Source organism: Sycon ciliatum, chromosome 3, assembly GCF_964019385.1.
Source record: "Sycon ciliatum chromosome 3, ocSycCili1.1, whole genome shotgun sequence".
NCBI lineage: Eukaryota > Metazoa > Porifera > Calcarea > Leucosolenida > Sycettidae > Sycon > Sycon ciliatum.
Window position 1 is genome coordinate 31,472,280 of NC_088645.1, and position 22,446 is coordinate 31,494,725.

Below are 22,446 nucleotides of genomic sequence, written 5' to 3' on the forward strand. Positions count from 1 at the left end.
TTGGGGCAAATAGTGGTACGGTCAATACCGTAGTGACTGTTGCGTGTCCGACGCCCCTGCAGCTATTTAGTTTCAGCTATACGGCACCAACCCGAAATGTCGAAATTAAAACGCTGAGGAAAATTTTCAAATCGGCTTTGGTGATGTAGTAGCATGGACCGCGTGCCGAAAAATAAATTGCTGTTAAAATGTCAAAAATCAGAAATGCCGGAATTTTGTCTATGCACAGTAACATTTCTAAAATTGGTCCGTGGAGCCAGATCCCAAGCTGAACCCCCAAGCTGAACCCCAAGCTGGAAACCAAGCTGGAAACCAAGCTGGATACCAAGCTGGACCCCAAGCTGGATACCAAGCCAGATCCCAAGCTGAACCCCCAAGCTGGACCCCAAGCTGGAAACCAAGCTGGATACCAAGCTGGACCCCAAGCTGGAAACAAAGCCGGATACCAAGCTGGATATCAAGCCAGATCCGAAGCTGGACCCCCAAGCTGGAAACCAAGCTGGATCCCAAGCTGGACCCCCAAGCTGGATACCAAGCCAGATCCCAAGCTGGATCCCCAAGCTGGATACCAAGCCAGATCCCAAGCTGAACCCCCAAGCTGGATACCAAGCCAGATCCCAAGCTGAACCCCCAAGCTGGACCCCAAGCTGGATACCAAGCCGGATACCAAGCTGGATACCAAGCCAGATCCCAAGCTGGACCCCAAGCTGGAAACCAAGCCGGATACCAAGCTGGATACCAAGCCAGATCCCAAGCTGGACCCCAAGCTGGACCCCAAGCTGGATACCAAGCTGGATACCAAGCTGGACCCCAAGCTGGAAACCAAGCCGGATACCAAGCTGGATACCAAGCCAGATCCCAAGCTGGACCCCAAGCTGGACCCCAAGCTGGATACCAAGCTGGATACCAAGCTGGACCCCAAGCTGGAAACCAAGCCGGATACCAAGCTGGATACCAAGCCAGATCCGAAGCTGGACCCCCAAGCTGGAAACCAAGCTGGAAACCAAGCCGGATCCCAAGCCGGATACCAAGCTGGATCCCAAGCTGGACCCCAAGCTGGAAACCAAGCCGGATACCAAGCTGGATACCAAGCCAGATCCGAAGCTGGACCCCCAAGCTGGAAACCAAGCTGGAAACCAAGCCGGATCCCAAGCCAGATCTCAAGGTGGACCCCAAACCGGACCCCAAACCGGACACCAAGGCGGACCCCAAACCGGACCCCAAGCCGGATCCCAAACCGGACCCCAAGCCGGACCCCAAGCCGGATCCCAAACCGGATCCCAAGCCGGACCCCAAGCCGCATACCGAACCGGATCCCAAGCCGGATCCAAATCCGCATCCCACTGATGCCGGCAAAGTCAAGAAAGGCAGACCTGAGTGTGGCCTTCACCAGAGCAGGGATCGAGCTATTGGACAACACCAAGAGAATAATAATAATACTAATATACTCGGGAGCCGCGTCGGCATCGCTTGAATGTTCAGAAACACACAAACTAGCCTTCGCATCCGCAGGCCACCACTATGCCTGTTCACCTTAGTGGCGGATGCAGACCTCACAAATGAGTCAGGGGAGAGCAGGTTAATCTCTCAACCAATCGGGCGTGTAACAGAAAATAACCCTGTAAACTGCATCCTTGTTACTCTCACTCAGAGCTGTGAGTACCCAGTTGACCGTGGGTATCGGCACAGTTCAACACGCGTAATAAAAAGTCTTTTTACGCGCTCCCTGCTACCAGCGCGGGTCTTGAACTCGGGACCTCATGATTCGCAGGCAGGCCTGCAAACCAATCGGCCATATGCGTTGGTCCTCAAGAGAATAGCAACCGAAAGGGAGGTAAATCTGTCACTTGTGGAGTTTGCCTTGAAAAGTAGAATGTTTGCTTAAACCGCAAGAAGTGCAAGCAAAAACTGTAGATCTACCATGGTTGGTGTTTATTTGTACGAGATGTGTTCAAGTTCACACACTAGCGCTAGTTCGATAAGCGGGGTGCAGTATACTCGCAATGTTGATAAGGTGAACGTGTACCTATCGAGTTTACAATTAGAGCAACACGCAGGTAAAGACGCTGATCGCGTACCGGCACACGGCCCTGTCCCGAGCGGGCACCATAATGCAGCAAAAAGAAAATCCGAAGTATCTCGACACGGGCAAAGGTGTTATATCTTTTGAACTCGTCAGCTTCAGCCGTGGTCGCAGCCATTGTTTCGCAGCCGTCATCGCAGCCATTTTGTCGCAGACGTGGTCCCAGCCATTTTCGCAGAAGTGGTCGCAGCCATTTTTTCGCAGAAGTGGTCACAGTCATTTTCGCAGCCGTGGTCGCAGTCATTTTCGCAGCCGTGGTCGCAGCCATTATTGCAGCCGTGTCGCAGCCATTTTCGCAGCCGTGGTCGCAGCCATTTTGTCGCAGCCGCGGTCGCAGCCATTTTTGCAGCCGTGGTCGCAGCCATTATTTCGCAGCCGTCGTCGCAGTAATTTTCGCAGCGGTGGTCGCAGCCTTTTTCGCAGCCGTGGTTGCAGCCATTTTTTCGGAGCCGTGGTCGCACCCATTTTTTTCGCAGCCGTGGTCGCAGCCATTTTCGCTGCCACTTTCTGTGTCGCAGTCATCGTCGCAGTCTGTGACGCCTCCGTTGTCACAACCGTTTTCTGTGTCGCAGCCATCGTCTCAGTGTGTCCCGCCTCCGTTGTCGCAACCGTTTTCTGTGTCGCAGTCGTCGTCTCAGTCTGTGCCTCCTCCGTTGTCACAACCGGTTTCTGTGTAGCAGTTATCGTCGCAGTCTGTGCCGCCTCCGTTGTCGCAACCGTTTTCTGTGTTGCAGTCATCGTCGCAGTGCCGCCTCCGTTGTCACAACCATGTTCTGTGTCACAGTCGTCGGTGCAGTCTGTGCCCCCTCCGTTGGCACAACCGTTTTCTGTGTCGCAGTCGTCGTGGCAGTCTGTCCCGCCACCGATGTAACAACCATTTTCTGTGTCGCAGTCTGTGCCGCCTCCGTTGTCGCAACCGTTTTCTGTGTTGCAGTCATCGTCGCACTCTGCGCCGCCTCCGTTGTCACAACCGTTTTCTGTGTCGCAGTCGTCGTCTCAGTCCGTGCCTCCTCCGTTGTCGCAACCGTTTTCTATGTCACGGTCATCGTCGCAGTCTGTGCCGCCTCCATTGTCGCAACCGTTTTCTGTGTTGCAGTCATCGTCGCAGTCTGCGCCACCTCCGTTGTCACAACCATTTTCTGTGCCACAGACGTCGGCGCAGTCTGTGCCCCTTCCATTGGCACAACCGTTTTCTGTGTCGCAGTCGTCGTGGCAGTCTGTGCCGCCTCCGATGAAACAACCATTTTCTGTGTCGCAGTCGTCGTCGCAGTCTGTGCCGCGTCCGTTGTCACAACCGTTTTCTGTGTCGCAGTCGTCGTCTCAGTCCGTGCCTCCTCCGTTGTCGCAACCGTTTTCTATGTCACGGTCATCGTCGCAGTCTGTGCCGCCTCCATTGTCGCAACCGTTTTCTGTGTTGCAGTCATCGTCGCAGTCTGCGCCACCTCCGTTGTCACAACCATTTTCTTTGTCACAGACGTCGGCGCAGTCTGTGCCCCTTCCATTGGCACAACCGTTTTCTGTGTCGCAGTCGTCGTGGCAGTCTGTGCCGCCTCCGATGAAACAACCATTTTCTGTGTCGCAGTCGTCGTCGCAGTCTGTGCCGCGTCCGTTGTCACAACCGTTTTCTGTGTCGCAGTCGTCGTCTCAGTCCGTGCCTCCTCCGTTGTCGCAACCGTTTTCTATGTCACGGTCATCGTCGCAGTCTGTGCCGCCTCCATTGTCGCAACCGTTTTCTGTGTTGCAGTCATCGTCGCAGTCTGCGCCACCTCCGTTGTCACAACCATTTTCTTTGTCACAGACGTCGGCGCAGTCTGTGCCCCTTCCATTGGCACAACCGTTTTCTGTGTCGCAGTCGTCGTGGCAGTCTGTGCCGCCTCCGATGAAACAACCATTTTCTGTGTCGCAGTCGTCGTCGCAGTCTGTGCCGCGTCCGTTGTCACAACCGTTTTCTGTGTCGCAGTCGTCGTCGCAGTCTGTGCCGCCTCCGTTGTCACAACCGTTTCTGTGTCGCAGTCGTCGTCGTAGTCTGTGCCGCCTCCGTTGTCACAACCGTTTCTGTGTCGCAGTCGTCGTCGCAGTCTGTGCCGCCTCCGTTGTCGCATTTGCTGCCTACATGTATGTCACAACCGCTGTTTGCAACGCAGACATTTTTTCGCAGCCTTCGTCTCAGCCATTTTCGCAGCCGTGGTCGCAGCCATTTTTTCGCAGCCGTGGTCGCGGCCACTTTCGCCAGCTGTGGTCACAGCCCTTTTCGCAGTCGTTGTCTCGAACATTTTTTCGCAGCCGTGGTCGCAGTCATTTTCGCAGCCTTGGTCGCAGCCATTGTTTCGCAGCCGTCGTCGCAGCAATTTTGTCGCAGCCGTGGTCGCAGCCATTTTCGGAGCCGTGGTCGCAGCCATTTTTTCGCAGCCGTGGTCGCAGTCATTTTCGCAGCCTTGGTCGCAGCTATTTTCGCAGCCGTGGTAGCAGCAATTTTTGCAGCCGTGGTCGCAGCCATTTTCGCAGCCGTGGTCGAAGCTATTTTTCGCAGCCGTGGTCGCAGCCATTTTCGCGGCCGTAGTCGTAACCATTTTCGCAGCCGTGGTCGCAGCCATTTTCGCAGCCGTGGTCGAAGCCATTATCGATACGCAACTACTGCCTGCATCGCATTCATTTTCACAGCCGTTATTTGTGCTCAGTCGTTGTCTGTGTCGCAACCGCTGCCGTGGTCGCAGCCATTGTTTCGCAGCCAGCGTCGCAGCCATTATGTCGCAGCCATTTTCGCAGCCGCGGTCGCAGCCATTGTTTCGCAGCCGTCGTCGCAGCCATTTTCGCAGCAGTGGTCGCACCAATTTTTTCGCAGCCATGGTCGCAGCCATTTTTGCAGCAGTGTCGCAGCCATTTTCGCAGCCGTGGTCTCAGCCATTTTTACGCAGCCGTCTACGCAGCCATTTTCGCAGTCGTGGTCGCAGCCGTATTACGCAGCCGTGGTTGCAGCCATTTTCGCAGCCATGTTTGCAGCCATTTTTTAGAAGCCGTGGTCGAAGCCATTTTTCGCAGCCATTTTGTCGCAGCCGTGGTCGCAGCCATTTTGCAGCCGTGGTCGCAGCCATTTTCGCAGCCGTGGTCGCAGCCATTTTTCGCAGCCGTGGTCGCAGCTATTTTCGGGGCCGTAGTCGCAGCAATTTTCGCAGCCGTGGTCGCAGCCATTTTCGCAGCCATGGTCGCAGCCATTATCGATACGCAACTACTCCCTGCGTCGCAGTCATTTTTACAGCCGTTATTTGTGCTCAGTCGTTTGTGTCGCAACCGCAGCCGTGGTCGCAGCCATTGTTTCGCAGCCGTCGTCGCAGCCATTTTGTCGCAGCCGTGGTCGCAGCCATTTTCGCAGCCGTGGTCGCAGCCATTGTTTCGCAGCCGCCCCGCAGCCATTTACGCAGCCGTGGCCGCACCCATTTTTTCGCAGCCATGGTCGCAGCTATTTTCGCAGCCGTGTCGCAGCCATTTTCGCCGCCGTGGTCCCAGCCATTTTTTCGCAGCCGTCGACGTAGCCATTTTCGTAGTCGTGGTCGCAGCCATATTACACGGCCGTGGTTGCAACCATTTTCACAGCCGTGGTTGCAGCCATTTTTTAGAAGCCGTGGTCGCAGCCATTTTTTCGCAGCCGTGGTCGCAGCCATTTTCGCAGCCGTGGTCGCAGCCATTATCGCAGCCGTGGTCGCAGCCGTTGTCGCAAACATTTTTTCGCAGCCGTGGTCTCAGTCATTTTCGCAGCCGTGATCGCAGCCCATTTTTCGCAGCTGTGGTCGCAGCCATTTTTGCAGCCGTGGTCGTAGCTATTTTCGCAGCCGTGGCCGAAGCCATTGTTTCGCAGCCGTAGTCGCAGCCATTTTGTCGCAGCCGGGGTCGCAGCCATTTTCGCAGCCGTGGTCGCAGCCATTTTTTTCGCAGCCGTGGTCGCAGCCATTTTTTTCGCAGCCGTGGTCGCAGCCATTTTCACAGCCGTGGTCGCAGCCATTATCGCAGCCGTGGTCGCAGCTATTTTTGCAGCCGTTGTCGCAAACATTTTTTTGCAGCCGTGGTCGCAGTCATTTTCGCAGCCGTGATCGCAGCCCATTTTTCGCAGCTGTGGTCGCAGCCATTTTTGCAGCCGTGGTCGTAGCTATTTTCGCAGCCGTGGTCGTAGCTATTTTCGCAGCCGTAGCCGCAGCCATTGTTTCGCAGCCGTCATCGCAATCATTTTGTCGCAGCCGTCGTCGCAGCCATTTTCGCGGCCGTGATCGCAGCCATTGTTTCACAGCCGTCGTCGCAGCCATTTTCACAGTCGTGGTCGCAGCCATTTTTTCGCAGCCATTTTCGCAGCCGTGTCGCAGCCGTGGTCCAAGCCATTTTTTTGCAGCCGTCGACGCAGCCATTTTCGTAGTCGTGGTCGCAGCGATATTACGCAGCCAAGGTTGCAGCCATTTTCGCAGCCATGGTTACAGCCATTTTTTAGAAGCCGTTGTCGCAGCAATTTTTAGCAGCCGTGGTCGCAGCCATTTTTTCGCAGCCAAGGTCGCAGCCATTTTCGCATCCGTGGTCGCAGCCATTATCGCAGCCGTGGTCGCAGCCGTTGTCGCAAACATTTTTTCGCAGCCGTGGTCGCAGTCATTTTCGCAGCCGTGATCGCAGCCCATTTTTCGCAGCTGTGGTCGCAGCCATTTTCGCAGCTGTGGTCGCAGCCATTTTCGCAGCCGTTGTCGCAGCCATTATCGATACGCAACTGCTGCCTGCGTTGAAGTCATTTTCACAGGCGTTATTTGTGCTCAGTCGTTGTCTGTGTCGCAACCGCAGCCGTGATCGCAGCCATTGTTTCGCAGCCGTCGTCGCAGCCATTTTGTCGCAGCCGTGGTCGCAGCCATTTTCGCAGACGTGGTCGAAGCCATTGTTTCGCAGCCGTCGTCGCAGCCATTTTCGCAGCCGTTGCCGCAAACATTTTTTCGCAGCCGTGGTCGCAGTCATTTTCGCAGCCGTGATCGCAGCCCATTTTCGCAGCTGTGGTCGCAGCCATTCTCGCAGCTGTGGTCGCAGCACTTTTCGCAGCCGTTGTCGCAGCCATTATCGATACGCATCGATATCATTTTCACAGGCGTTATTTGTGCTCAGTCGTTGTCTGTGTCGCAACCGCAGCCGTGGTCGCAGCCATTGTTTCTCAGATGTCGTCGCAGCCATTTTGTCGCAGCCGTGGTCGCAGCCATTTTCACAGCCGTGGTCGCGGCCCATTTTTCGCAGCTGTGGTCGCAGCCATTTTCGCAGCTGTGGTCGCAGCCATTTTCGCAGCCGTTGTCGCAGCCATTATCGATACGCAACTGCTGCCTGCGTTGAAGTCATTTTCACAGGCGTTATTTGTGCTCAGTCGTTGTCTGTGTCGCAACCGCAGCCGTGATCGCAGCCATTGTTTCGCAGCCGTCGTCGCAGCCATTTTGTCGCAGCCGTGGTCGCAGCCATTTTCGCAGCCGTGGTCGCAGCCATTGTTTCGCAGCCGTCGTCGCAGCCATTTTCGCAGCCGTGTTTCGCAGCCGTCGTCGCAGCCATTTTGTCGCAGCTGTGGTCGCAGCCATTGTTTCGCAGCCGTCGTCGCAGCCATTTTCGCAGCCGTGGTCGCACCCATTTTTTCGCAGCCATGGTCGCAGCCATTTTCGCGGCCGTGTCACAGCCATTTTCGCAGCCGTGGTCCCAGCCATTTTTTCGCAGCCGTCGACATAGCCATTTTCGTAGTCCTGGTCGCAGCCATATTACGCAGCCGTGGTTGCAGCCATTTTCACAGCCGTGGTTGCAGCCATTTTTTAGAAGCCGTGGCCGCAGCCATTTTTCGCAGCTGTGGTCGCAGCCATTTTGTTCGCAGCCGTGGTCGCAGCCATTTTCGCAGCCGTGGTCGCAGCTCTTTTCGCGGCCGTAGTCGCAGCTATTTTCGCAGCCGTGGTCGCAGCCATTTTCGCAGCCATTATCGATACGCAACTACTCCCTGCGTCGCAGTCATTTTTACAGCCGTTAATTGTGCTCAGTCGTTGTCTGTGTCGCAACCGCAGCCGTCGTCGCAGCCATTGTTTCGCAGCCGTCGTCGCAGCCATTTTCGTAGTCGTGGTCGCAGCCATATTACGCAGCTGTGGATGCAGCCAGTTTCACAGCCGTGGTTGCAGCCATTTTTTAGAAGCCGTGGTCGCAGCCATTTTTCGCAGCCGTGGTCGCAGTCATTTTTTTCGCAGCCGTGGTCGCAGCCATTTTCGCAGCCGTGGTCGCAGCCATTATCGCAGCCGAGGTCGCAGCCATTTTCGCAGCCGTTGTCGCAAACATTTTTTCGCAGCCGTGGTCGCATTCATTTTCGCAGCCGTGATCGCAGCCCATTTTTCCCAGCTGTGGTCGCAGCCATTTTTGCAGCCGTGGTCGTAGCTATTTTCGCAGCCGTGGCCGCAGCCATTGTTTCGCAGCCGTCGTCGCAACCATTTTGTCGCAGCCGTGGTCGCAGCCATTTTCGCAGCCGTGATCGCAGCAATTGTTTCGCAGCCGTCGTCGCAGCCATTTTCACAGCCGTGGTCGCACCCAATTTTTCGCAGCCATTTTCGCAGCCGTGGTCCAAGCCATTTTTTCGCAGCCGTCGACGCAGCCATTTTCGTAGTCGTGGTCGCAGCGATATTACGCAGCCGTGGTTGCAGCCATTTTCGCAGCCGTGGTTGCAGCCATTTTTTAGAAGCCGTTGTCGCAGCCATTATTTCGCAGCCGTGGTCGCAGCCATATTTTCGCAGCCGTGGTCGCAGCCATTTTCGCATCCGTGGTCGCAGCCATTATCGCAGCCGTGGTCGCAGCCATTTTCGCAGCCGTTGTCGCAAACATTTTTTCGCAGCCGTGGTCGCAGTCATTTTCGCAGCCGTGATCGCATCCCATTTTCGCAGCTGTGGTCGCAGCCATTCTCGCAGCTGTGGTCGCAGCACTTTTCGCAGCCGTTGTCGCAGCCATTATCGATACGCATCGATATCATTTTCACAGGCGTTATTTGTGCTCAGTCGTTGTCTGTGTCGCAACCGCAGCCGTGGTCGCAGCCATTGTTTCTCAGATGTCGTCGCAGCCATTTTGTCGCAGCCGTGGTCGCAGCCATTTTCGCAGCCGTGGTCGCGGCCATTTTCGCCAGCTGTGGTCGCAGCCCTTTTCGCAGCCGTTGTCGCGAACATTTTTTTGCAGCCGTGGTCGCAGTCATTTTCGCAGCCTTAGTCGCAGCCCTTTTTCCGCAGCCGTGGTAGCAGCCATTTTTGCAGCCGTGGTGGCAGCCATTTTCGCAGCTGTGGTCGCAGCCATTATCGATACGCAACTACTGCCTGCGTCGCATTCATTTTCACAGGCGTTGTTAGTGCTCAGTCGTTGTCTGTGTCGCAACCGCTGCCGTGGTCGCAGCCATTGTTTCGCAGCCAACGTCGCAGCCATTTTGTCGCAGCCGTGGTCGCAGCCATTTTCGCAGCCGTAGTCGCAGCCATTGTTTCGCAGCCGTCGCCGCAGCCATTTTCGCAGCCGTAGTCGCACCCATTTTTCGCAGCCATGGTCGCAGCCATTTTCGCAGCCGTGTCGCAGCCATTTTCGGAACCGTGGTCCCAGCCATCTTTTCGCAGCCGTCGACGTAGCCATTTTCGTATTCGTGGTCGCAGCCATATTACGCAGCCGTGGTTGCAGCCATTTTCGCAGCCGTGGTTGCGGCCATTTTTTAGAAGCCGTGGTCGCTGCCATTTTTCGCAGCGGTGGTCGCAGCCAGTTTTCGCAGCCGTGGTCGCAGCAATTTTTGCGGCCGTAGTTGCAGCCATTTTCGCAGCCGTGGTCGCGGCCATTTTCGCAGCCGTGGTCGCAGCCATTTTCGCAGCCGTGGTTGCAGCTATTTTCGCAGCCGTGCTCGCAGCCATTTTCGCAGCCGTGGTCGCAGCCATTTTCGCAGCCGTTGTCGCAGTCATTATCGATACGCAATTGCCGCCTGCGTCGCAGTCATTTTCACAGCCGTTATTTGTGCTCAGTCGTTGTCTGTGTCGCAACCGCAGCCGTGGTCGCAGCCATTGTTTCGTAGCCGTCGTCGCAGCCATTTTGTCGCAGCCGTGGTCGCAGCCATTTTCGCAGCCGTGGTCGCAGTCATTTTCACAGCCGTGGTCGGCAGCTATTTTCGCGGCAGTGGTAGCAGCCATTTTTGCAGCCGTGGTCGCAGCCATTTTCCCAGTCGTGGTCGCAGCCATTTTTCGCAGCCGTGGTCGCAGCCATTTTCGCATCCGTGGTCGCAGCCATTATCGCAGCCGTGGTCGCAGCCATTTTCGCAGCCGTGGTCGCAGCCATTTTCGCAGCCGTCGTCGCAGCCATTTTGTCGCAGTCTGTGCCGCCTCCGTTGTCGCCACCAGTTTCTGTGTAGCAGTTATCGTCGCAGTCTGTGCCGCCTTCGTTGTCGCAACCGTTTTCTGTGTCGCAGTCATCGTCGCAGTCTGTGCCACCTCCGTTGTCCCAACCGTTTTCTGTGTCGCAGTCGTCGTCGCAGTCTGTGCCGCCTCCGTTGTCACAACCATTTTCTGTGTCGCAGTCATCGTCGCAGTCTGTGCCGCCTCCGTTGTCACAACCGTTTTCTGTGTCGCAGTCGTCGTGGCAGTCTGTGCCGCCTCTGTTCTCGGCACCATTTTCTGTGTCGCAGTCGTCGTCGCAGTCTGTGCCGCCTCCGTTGTCACAACCGTTTCTGTGTCGCAGTCGTCGTGGCAGTCTGTGCCGCCTCTTTTCTCGGCACCATTTTCTGTGTCGCAGTCGTCGTTGCAGTCTGTGCCGCCTCCGTTGTCACAACCGTTTCTGTGTCGCAGTCGTCGTGGCAGTCTGTGCCGCCTCTTTTCTCGGCACCATTTTCTGTGTCGCAGTCGTCGTCGCAGTCTGTGCCGCCTCCGTTGTCACATTTGCTGCCTACATGTATGTCACAACCGCTGTTTGCAACGCAGACATTTTTTCGCAGCCGTCGTCGACGCCATTTTTTCGCAGCCTTCGTCGCAGCCATTTTCGCAGCCGTGGTCGCAGCCATTTTCGCAGCCGTTGTCGCAAACATTTTACCGCAGCCGTGGTCGCAGTCATTTTCGCAGCCGTGGTCGCAGCCCTTTTTTCGCAACCGTGGGCGCAGCCATTTTTGCAGCCCTGGTCGTAGCCATTTTCGCAGCCGTGGTCGCAGCCATTATTTCGCAGCCGTGGTCGCAGCCATTATGTCGCAGCCGTGGTCGCAGCCATTTTTGCAGCCGTGGTCGCAGCCATTTTTCCCAGCCGTGTTCGCAGTCATTTTTGCAGCCGTGGTCACAGCTATTTTCGCAGCCGTGGTAGCAGCCATTTTTGTAGCGGTGGTCGCAGCTATTTTCGCAGCCGTGGTCGGAGCCATTTTTCGCAGCCGTGGTCGCAGACATTTTCGCGGCCGTAGTCGCAGCCATTTTCGCAGGAGTGGTTGCAGCTATTTTCGCAGCCGTGGTCGCAGCAATTTTCGCAGCCGTGGTCACAGCCATTTTCGCAGCCGTTGTCGCAGCCATTATCGATACGCAACTGCTGCCTGCGTCGCAGTCATTTTCACAGCCTTTATTTGTGCTCAGTCGTTGTCTGTGTCGCAACCGCAGCCGTGGTCGCAGCCATTGTTTCGCAGTCGTCGTCGCAGCCATTTTGTCGCAGCCGTGGTCGCAGCCATTTTCGCAGCCGTGGTCGCAGCCATTTTTCGGAGCCGTGGTCGCAGTCATTTTCGCAGCCGTGGTCGCAGCTATTTTCGCAGCCGTGGTAGCAGCCATTTTTGTAGCCATGGTCGCAGCCATTTTCGCAGCCGTGGTCGCAGCCATTTTTCGCAGCCGTGGTCGCAGCCATTTTCGCGGCCGTAGTCACAGGCATTTTCGCAGCCGTGGTCGCAGCCATTTTCGCAGCCGTGGTCGCAGCTATTTTCGCAGCCGTGGTCACAGCCGTGGTTGCAGCTATTTTTGCAGCCGTGGTCGCAGCCATTTTCGCAGCCGTTGTCGCAGCCATTATCGATACGCAACTGCTGCCTGCGTTGCAGTCATTTTCACAGCCGTTATTTTTGCTCAGTCGTTGTCTGTGTCACAACCGCTGCCTGTGCCGCAGTTGTATTCGCAGCCTTTGTCGGCGTCTCGGTCATTGTCGCAATCGTTGCCCGCATCTCAGTCGCTGTTGCAGCAGTTGTCTGCGTCACAATCCTTGCCTGTGTCTCGGTCGGTGTCACATCTGTTGCCGGTGTCGCTTTCATTGTCTGCACCACAGTCGATGTCAAAGCCGTTGTCTATGTCGTTGTCTAAGCCTCTACTGTTTTCTATGCTGCCGACATTGCCAGCACCACCTTCCATGGCAGCAGAGTATGAGAAGCCGGCCGTTGATAAGCAGTTTCATGCAGCATGGGCACCAAGCAAGACGCCTGCACTCGGTTAGCAATCCTGACCGGTGATAATGTATTAGGCGAATTTCCAAAATGTCATTTCCAATGCATACTAAGGGCAGAAGGAGAGTAGTATTTCTAAAAGTATGTCAAAATGTTCGAAATTATTTATTTTTAGCATCCCCCCACCTCACAACAGAGCAACCGAGTTTTTGCTGGGAGTGCCGATTCGAGCAACTGGTATGATGGCTCTGCTTGGAGCCGCTAGATGGCTCGCAGCTGAGCCAGCAAATGACTCCGCTTGGAGCAGGAGAATGACTCCGCATGGAGCCGGCAAATGACTTCGCATGGAGCCGGCGAATGACTCCGTATGGTGCCGGCAAATGACTCTGCATGGCGCCGGCGAATGACTCCGCATGGAGCCGGCAAATGACTCCGCATGGAGCCGGCGAATGACTCCGCATGGAGCCGGCGAATGACTCTGCATCTAGCCGGCGAATGACTCCGTATGGAGCCGGCGAATGACTCCGCATGGAGCCGCCAAATTACTCCGCATGGAGCCGCCAATTACTCTGCAATGAGCCGCCGAATGACTCCGCATGGAGCCGTCAATGCCTCCGCATGGAGCCGCCAATGACTCTGAGTAGAGCTGCCAAATGCTAAATATATAGAGATGCATAACCAGTTGAGAGCATATTATATTCTCATGGACTATACAGATACCGTCATGTGTGCGCCAGAAACATGAGATGAGCAAGTGGGTGGGAGGGTGGGAAGGAAACCGTTTGGGAACACATGTTCCGCAAGTTTCACGCTCGAAAGTCCAAACAGCAATGACATGCAAGAGACATTGTAGGGCGTGTGCCCACGTGACATGCGCATGCGTGCAGGTTGGGCCAGCTCGCTGGGCTGGCTGCTAACTCGCGTTAGCATGCTAACGCTCATCGCTCAGAAAATGTACGTGTTTAGCACCCCCCACCCCCCCCCCCCCCAAAAAAAAACACAGGCTTAGGGCGCGTTCAGACTGGTGTAAAAAGCAAGCGGAATGTGAAAGTTGTCACGGTGAATCGGTTCCCGCCAGCGCAAACACGGAAAAGGTTTCCCACCACCAAGGTTTCCCACCAACAAGGTTTCCCACCACCAAGGTTTCCCATCACCAAGGTTTCCCACCACCAAGGTTTCCCACCACCAAGGTTTCCCACCACCAAGGTTTCCCACCACCAAGGTTTCCCACCACCAAGGTTTCCCACCAACAAGGTTTCCCACCACCAAGGTTTCCCACCACCAAGGTTTCCCACCACCAAGGTTTCCCACCACCAAGGTTTCCCACCACCAAGGTTTCCCACCACCAAGGTTTCCCACCACCAAGGTTTCCCACCACCAAGGTTTCCCACCACCAAGGTTTCCCACCACCAAGGTTTCCCACCACCAAGGTTTCCCACCACCAAGGTTTCCCACCACCAAGGTTTCCCACCACCAAGGTTTCCCACCACCAAGGTTTCCCACCACCAAGGTTTCCCACCACCAAGGTTTCCCACCACCAAGGGCACCACTGTGCAGCCCGGTGGGATGCAGATTGCAGCGGAACACGGCGGGAGCACTTTTGATTATTTTGAGTTTTGACTTCTAGACTGCCAACTTCTTCCATAATGCCGAATGTTCGGCTCAGCAATGGAGAGGGAGCGCATGGAGCTGTACGTGGTGATTTTTGAGGGCTCTGCAGGGAAACCGTTGACTGCAAACGAGAGGCATACTCTGATCGCTGAGCGGATGAATGCCACCCAAGCAGCACACACTCTGGAAATCGTGTTCTTTCCGTAGACAAGCACAAGCCAAAGGACAATGATCCAGTATCTCAACAGACTGAATTAGTTCATGTTGATGTCCCCTGAACTCAAGCTCAGTCAAATCAAACTATTCCGATGTCAATTGATTATGTAAAGAGCGTGTCAAAGTTTGCACTTCCTCCGTTAACAAAAACTTCGTGATGGATTTTCGATGGATATGAAAACGCTTAGAACAGGTCAAGAACAGTTTGCATCGACTGTAAATAACTCGACGAAGGTGGTTCAGCCTATGTACAGTGTCCTTACAAGAGAAACTGTTGGCGGAATGAGCAGAGAGCTCAGTTTGCGTCGCTTTCGCTCGACTCATGTTTGACCCTGTGTCGCTGTCGTCATCCGCTGCACGCGAGTCGTCATCTCTCTCGAGTTGCTGTTCAGCTGCGGCGTTGGGAGTGGTGTTGGAGTAGAAGTTGCTGAGGAGACGTCGCGGAGGGGCGAGCTTTCCTGCGGAGGTATGACTTTGGCCGTATTTCAGCATGGTCGAGTGGAAAAATTCAAAAAGGTTTCTTTCAAGAAAAACCCAAAAGGAAGACGGGGGGCGTGTCCTCAGCGCTCGAAGAGATGTTCTACTATCTGCCGGTGTATAGTTCTTGCCAATTGAGGATGTAGCTGGCTGTTTTGCCAGCGCTTGTAAATTGGCTATTTTCAAGACGATTATTTGTTGCGCCAGGGGGTGATTGCCCTCGTCTTCTGAGGTCCTGGCTTGGCTAAGAGGTACTGCTCCAGACACTCTTCTAAGGTGAGGCAATGTTGGCTTGATGTAGGGAGTTCAGTTCCGGTCGCTGAAAAGCGAAAAATGCAGTCACAGCTCGCCTGTACAAAGTGAATGGGCGCCTCGTGGCTGCAGTTCGAGATGCAGTTCGAGGCCCAAGTATCTTCTCCCGCGGCCTTTTCGGCCGTGTCGATGCTATTTTTAGGGAGCTAAGGTCATTACCTTCACAATGGTGCCACACATGCCATGCTTCCAAAAATAATGCCTCTGAGCTTGGCACGGATGCACTTCGAAGTACTAATTTTGACCAGATCCGTACTCGGCCCCGTGAGGAACACCCGATTTTCGTTTTCAGCGGCCTCAAATTAGCCTAACCCAAGAGGATTCAAGAACATTGAGGCTCACGCCTTATCGCGGTAGAAGGAAAATGATCACAGAAACCAGCCCACGGCGATTTCCTGGTGGTAGACGAAAAAAATCAAGTGAACTGCGCGCACACTGTAAAAGCAGTGACGGTGAAAACGTGTGACTTGTGCAAGTAGGCGCGCACGGCCTGCGTGCACACTGCATGCATGCACACATCCTGTATCGCAATGTATGCACCAGATAGTGCAGTGCTGGACGGAAACCACACGGCTCACATACATACTTGCATTTACTTCCGTGACTAATTTCTCCCCCGTTTTCCGATCTTCAATCGACTATAACTCTAGATTGTCTTGGAATTTAGGGTTCCGGTTGTTTCTCACATCTTCAAGGTGTAGAAAACTAGTGTTTTATGCGAAACTCGCGAATTTGGTTTTTCAATTGAAGTCCCTACTTGATGGAGTATTGTTCGTAGCTTGTTCGTATACGCTGTGGTGTGACTCATTTGTACACCCATAAATAATGTGATATTTAGGCCATTTCGATTGGTCCGTATGTTGTAGTCTTTTGGCCGCTGAGTCGACTGGTTTTGGTCCGAAAAGGCTGCGATGCAGCGTTCGGCCCTTATTCCCAATCGAACACAGTTGAGTAAGCGGTCACGTGCTCATGCGTACACCAGTTGCCTGGTCACCGTGCCTGCACTGGCTGCAGGCTACAATTTTCACATCAAGGTTCAACTCAAAGGTTCAAAGCAGGGAGTCGTAAGAGGCTTTTACGACTCCCTGGTTCAAAGGTTCAACTCGAGTGACATAAACGGGCCCAAATGTAAATGAGCACGTGACCACTTACTCAACCGTGTTCGATTGAGAATAAGGGCCGAATGCTGCATCGCAGCCTTTTCGAACCAAAACCAGTTGACTCAGCCGCCAAAAGACTACAACATACGAACCAATCGCGGTCATCCGCGCTTTTATAAGAACGAAACGGCGTTTTTAGTGACTTTTACATACTAATCCCTATCTAGTAGGGCGCAGTCACCCAGTTTCGGTGGAAGTGCGCGAGTTCGATTGGGAATACAGGAGGAAGGGAGAGTCTCAGCTTCCTCGGACAAAGACCATTCGACTCAGCACCCCGAAGACTACAACTGGTGAAAATTTGATTTTAGGGTATACTTCCCCTTTAAGTTTTTTTTTGGACCTTGGCGGATCCAAAGGATCCACTCAATCGATCAGGATCCGGATCCAACCAAACGAACATGCCCTAAGCGAGTTCAACGTTACGTCCAACCTCATACCTGCGCTGGGAAGCTGGCCTCTCCGCGACATCTAGCCAGCAATTTCTAATCCAACACTACTCCCATCGCTGCAGAGCAAACTATACTGAGGAAAGTATTCAAATTCAAAAAAATGCAGGCAAAACCTCAGTCAGTTCGGCATCAACTGGCGCACCAGAAAATGTTGGGGTTGGAAGGAGAATCTTGTCATTTGGAGTGACAAGTGATCAGCGCTACTTTTCCCTGTACACTTTGTTCTGCAGCGTAAGGAGCAGTGTTGGAGTAGAAATTGCTGACTAGACCAGCTTTCCAGAGCAGGTACTAGGTGTGAGTTTGTACGTATGTCAGCATGGTAGTGTAGAACAAAACTAAAATTATACTTCAAGAAAAGCCAAACAGGATGATCGGGGACATTTCCTCAGTACCAGAAAAGGTGTTCTTCTATCTGCCGATATATAGTTCGTGCTAATTGCAGACGTAGCTTGCTGTTTTATCATCGCTTGTATATCGGCTGTTTTCGACATTATTACTTGTTACGTCAGGGGTGCTGGCTCTAGTCTTCTTTGATGCTAGCGTGGCCAAGCGATGCTACTTCCCGGACCCCTTCTAAGGTGAGGAGGTAATGTTAGCTTGATTTAGTTTTGTTGATAGTTTATTTTGTGTACGCGCCTGTGGTGTGGTTTGGTTCTACACACATACACATACATTATGGGATTTTAGGTACGCCATTTTTCAGGGTACGCCATTTCTCAAGGGATTTTCACAGTCGCTTAACACCTGAAAAGGAAACTTAACTGCAACATTAGAGCGAAAGAGGAGAGATCAACTTGCACACTTGTTCTGGTTTTCTCAGACATGCAGTTTCATAATAGTTGCACCTTCTGTGTTTAAAGTACTGCTTACCCAAGCAAAGTCCTGAACAGGCCATACCACTCCTTTGCCCTGTCAGCAAAACATCGCACAAATACAAAAGAACGTACTTTGATAGAACGTTATGTAGAACCAAAGCTTGCACACATACATACATACACCTGACCACACACTACACACACTACACACACTCATGCATGCAGACACAAATATCCCAGGCCCGTCGCATCGACTTTGGAGGTGGGGCGGCCATGGAAGGTGGGAGGGGGGGGGGGGGGTGGCCTCCCCGGCAAACAAATTTCAACAATTGAAGCCTATTGCAAGAATTTCCGGGCATTTGGTGCCATTTCCGTGGAACTACAATGAACGACCTTTTGATTCGGCAACAATCCAAGAAGACACTACGATCGGGGACAAGAATTTCTTCTTTACTGTATCCTCCGCCGGGGAAATATTTCAAAAATTGAAGCCAATTGCAAGCATTTTCAGGCATTTGGTGCCATTTCAGTGTAACTGCAATGAATGACGTTTTCATTCTGCAACAAACCACGATTGGGGACAAGCATTCTTCATTATTTGCCACGGTTGCACTTAGCTGCGAATATCGCGCTCTGTTGCCGTGTGCTCCGAAAAAAAGGCGAAAAAGTGGGGTGGCTGTGACGGCCTTGTCACATCCATCCATGCACAGGCATGCATACACAGAATCAATTCTGCTCCATTCATTTCGCAACCGGAATCGGAACTGCACTTAACAAACACTGTCACGTGCATCAAACAAATGCACCCGAACCAAAACACGGCGGAAGGACTTTGGAATGTCGTCGGAATGTCACCGAACAAACGCAACCTCATTTTCTCTACAGAAAAATGGAACAGATTACCTATAGACGTCCGCTCCAGCACAACGCTGGACGTTCAAAGCTGCAGTGGTACCCCTTACACTATTGGTCCCAGACTGTGCATGTTGTATTCCTTGTTCAATACCGGCAACAGTAGCTCATGCCATGTTTGACAATGGATCAATACTATTGATCTCCAGCTGACTATCACATTTTTTCTCTTTTTTATTCCCACTTCACTACCTTCTTATTGGGAAGAAATGCCCGTTGGGATTTGCAAAATACAACAAAGTCAAAAAAAGAATTAGCCTGGTATACACCACACGGCTGGTTGACGTGGCTTTTCTGGCCAGTGAATGCTATTTTCTCTCTCTCTCTCTCTCTCTCTCTCTCTCTCTCTCTCTCTCTCTCTCTCTCTCTCTCTCTCTCTCTCTCTCTCTCTCTCTCTCTCTCTCTCTCTCTCTCTCTCTCTCGCACACACACAGGCACGCCACCCCCACCCCCCCCCCCCCCCACATACACACATCTATATGGTGCGAAATACGATTCAATTATTATTTACGCACATTGTCGTATATGGTTCTTGTCTTGTAGAATCCAGTGTCTGACGTCATGGTCTAGTCTTTATGTGAGTATAGTAGGATGTGTGCCGTGTATTGTATGAGGTGCATGCAAGAGTGTGTATAGTCAGAGACTGACTTGCATTCGTAGTGCTAGCTTTGTCAGAGAGCGAGGGTGATCAGTGGTGCGTCCGTGGTCTGGTTGTCTTGGTCTGGGTCATGTGGTCTGTACGTATTCGTCCCTGATTGGTCTTCGCATCATATCAGTGTGTACCCCCTTGAAGTTGAAGTACTCGACATGACTCCCAACCAGGGTACAAGCAACCCGGTGTTCTTCTTCCAAAACGGGTCCAAATACCCCCCCCCCCCCCGCAACGGGTCACTGACCCCCGCTTGACCCGGCTCTGGAGCAGACACTACCGCGGACTATGGATAGTGCATGGAACATGATACAGTATACAGCACACAAGGCTGACAGCAGAGAGCCAGACCAGAACTAACAATTACCATTACAAGATCACGCATATAGCGTACAGCAATCAAAAGCAAAGCGCATTCATACATGCCATTCCTACCTGATGGTGGAGCTTGTCAACCAGATCCACATTCTTTGAATTCGCTGCCGACTATATCTTTGCTATTGTCGCTCTGTCTATCCTCTCACCTTTCTTCAACCCTCAAGTCTTCTGTAGAACTTCTTTCCAGTCGGTCTCTCTGCTCTTCTCTCTACGCTTCATCTCAACAACGTTTCTCTTCTCCATTTCTTCGTTCCTGTACTTCTCTAAACTTCTCTCCTACCTGTATCTTTCATTAGTTAGTTCTCTTCGTTTGAATGATTTTCTTCAACATGATCATGATCATGACTTATGACTATGTAGTCGACTGTGTTTTTGCACTTTGAGCTTGAGCTTGATTTTCTTTCATGTCTTTTTTGCCGAATGTACAGTGCGCTAGTGCGCTGTCGACATGCCTATCATCCTGGTCATGTCGTGCACTACACACATGCACTCAGTCTGTCTGTCTACCATGGTCTACGTCTACAATCTAGTCGGTGCATGTGCGCACGTCACGTGCGCTGTGTGTGAATAATGCGCAGCTACTGTTGTAGACATGGAAATCCGGTCGCACGTCTAGCGGCCCCAGGGCGCTGGCCATGCAGCCGTGGACAAGCTGCACCCACATGCGCTGCATGCAGCGCTAGCGCGATCGTCGCATCAGATCAACAAGTGCACTGCACGCAGCGTTCTGTACGCGCGCTGAGGTCGCCGGCCCCGCGTCAATCGACTGGATTTCCATGTCCGCTACAGTACATGACATACATGTGCATAATTACATACATACATGTGATTGTAGTCATCATGGTCATTGACATTGTAGCTAGCTAGCCATGCGCTTTCTTTGCTGTTTCTGTGAGACGCGTGAGGGCGAAATGCTATGCCTCCATTTTCGTACATGATCTTGCCTCTTGGTGCGCGAAGCGCCGAGCCCATCTCCTGTCTTTTTTTTGTTCAGAGGTTTTCAGAATGGCTAGTACCAAGAGTAAATGCCCCTCCCCCCCCCCCCCCCCACCGTGAAAAGTGCAACAAGTATTTGCTGCAGGTTGAACTGGCAAACAACCACCGAGTCACCGACGCCCTATAAAACGGTATAGACCAGCGCCCCGCTAGCGTCTTCCCTCCCTCCTCTCCTCTCTCATTCTGCATCTCTCATGCGCGACCATCTAGCATCTACCCATTGTCCCTTTTCCTTTCTATTATTTTTATTAATCTGTTTTTCTTCTTGAACTCTGTTACTCTTTCACGAATGCTTGATATTTCTGTGAGTGGGAGATCCCCTGGACAGGCCTAGAGCCTCTGGGTGATCTTTTTAAAACTTCAATAAATTGGTGTTTGTGCTTGGTGGGAAGTATACCTACACATACTACATTCCATTTATCAATGGGGCAAGGCATTTTACATTCATTTTTCATTTATATCCAGAGACCTTTTGTCAGTCTTCTTGTTCGTCCCTTTGAGAGTAGTCTCCATTTCCGTCTTGTCAAAAATATAATGTTAAACACCAAAAAAAATGCAACCACCATTCATTACCTCTTTCTCCTTCCCTCCTTCTTATCAACCACCACACCACACTGCTGCGCTCTCCGGCTGACCTCAATGCTGCCACTTACCCCTCTTGATCCTTCCGTCCTCATAAAATAAAAATAAAATATACAGCCATGGGCTGGTGTGTGTGGGGGGCCGGGGTGAGGGGGGGGGGGGTGTATGTAGTCCTACTGCCCCAAGTTGAACAACAAAAATGTATGACATGTACCACCAAGAGTACATAACCCCCCAGAGTGTGCAACGCCTGATCCAGCTCTGCATAGGGTCTTGGTCGAGCGGAATCGGATCTTTGCGTCATAATACCGTACACATCTGAGGGGAACCCGGGGAGTCGCGGGTACTCTTGGATCAAAAACAATGGTGCCCTGCCTCGAGACCGGCCTTGCGCTGGTGTGAAGTGTACGCATGACATCAGAAAATCCGATTCCGCTCGACCAAGACCATACACAGATCTGGATCGGCGTTGCACACTCTGGGGGGTTATGTACTCTTGGTACCACGACCTGTTTTTTGCTGCTACATGTACATGTTGTCGAAGAAGAACGACATACACTCGCATTGACACAGGGATATTCATCGCTTACAGCTTGCGCTTGCCTTGCCGCCTGCATACATACATGTAGTGATGTAGCTTTAGCTGATCGATCCTCTTCAATTTTCCCGTCCATTTAGCTCAAATTTCGTAGTGCGGACGAAGGAGTGGTTTTCCGTACAAATACGGAAAATGCTGAAGGTTATCGTTTCCAAGAATTCACTCGAATGGAGAGCCAAGGATAAATTTATAGAAAAGAAAAAAGACCAATGAACTACAAGTTACGCTATAATGTCCACTCGTGCTTGTCTGCGTTGCGCTCACCATCCCCTCCTGTTGTTTTTTTCTGTAACTTTGAACCTTCCAAGTTGGAAGGCTGTTGGAGTGCACATCCAAGATGTGCGAGAGCTGTTAGCCAGTTAGTTGTAGAACGCCAGCACCGTCGGTCAGTGTCGTGCAATGTTATCGCATGAGCTGATTCTTTAGTAACTGGTGGTGTTAGTGGACATTATAGCGTAGCTTGTAGTTCCTTGGTCCTTTTTCTTTTCTATAAAGTTATCGTTTCCGTTCCCAAAGCGAACTCACGACGGCGGCTGAACACCGGGCAACCTGATATTGTGATAACCCCCTAGCGGCAGATGCAGCGCCTAACGGTGGGTGTGAGGGGATACCAAAAAGTCTACAACCACTGCAGGCACAAGTGCTGATCCGCATGATGACTTGAACCAAGTACACTAGTAGTACGCAGTAGTACATGACGTCATTATACTTCAATCATGCTCTTTAAAGGGGAAGTCCGGTGAAAAATTTAAATTTCAGGGTCGGTAGAGTTTCGGGCGCTGAGTCGAATGGTGTTGGTCCCACGTGTCTCCGACAAAGCGTTCTCGAGATATTTC

General features: G+C 52.6%; 1 protein-coding gene across 3 annotated transcripts in view; it reads right to left on the reverse strand.

The window, feature by feature from the left end:
- Positions 1-19,822, reverse strand: part of LOC135811972 (transcription initiation factor TFIID subunit 12-like) — a 204,636-nt gene extending 184,814 nt beyond the window's left edge. For all 3 annotated transcript variants that reach the window (XM_065325246.1, XM_065325250.1, XM_065325248.1), the window contains exons 1-2: positions 19,492-19,822; positions 17,551-17,589 (exon numbers count right to left, since the gene is read on the reverse strand). In XM_065325246.1, coding sequence (XP_065181318.1) covers positions 17,551-17,575 — 25 coding nt within the window. In that variant the 5' untranslated portion in view covers positions 17,576-17,589; positions 19,492-19,822. The remainder of the gene's footprint in view (positions 1-17,550; positions 17,590-19,491) is intronic.
- Positions 19,823-22,446: the final 2,624 nt, after the last annotated feature.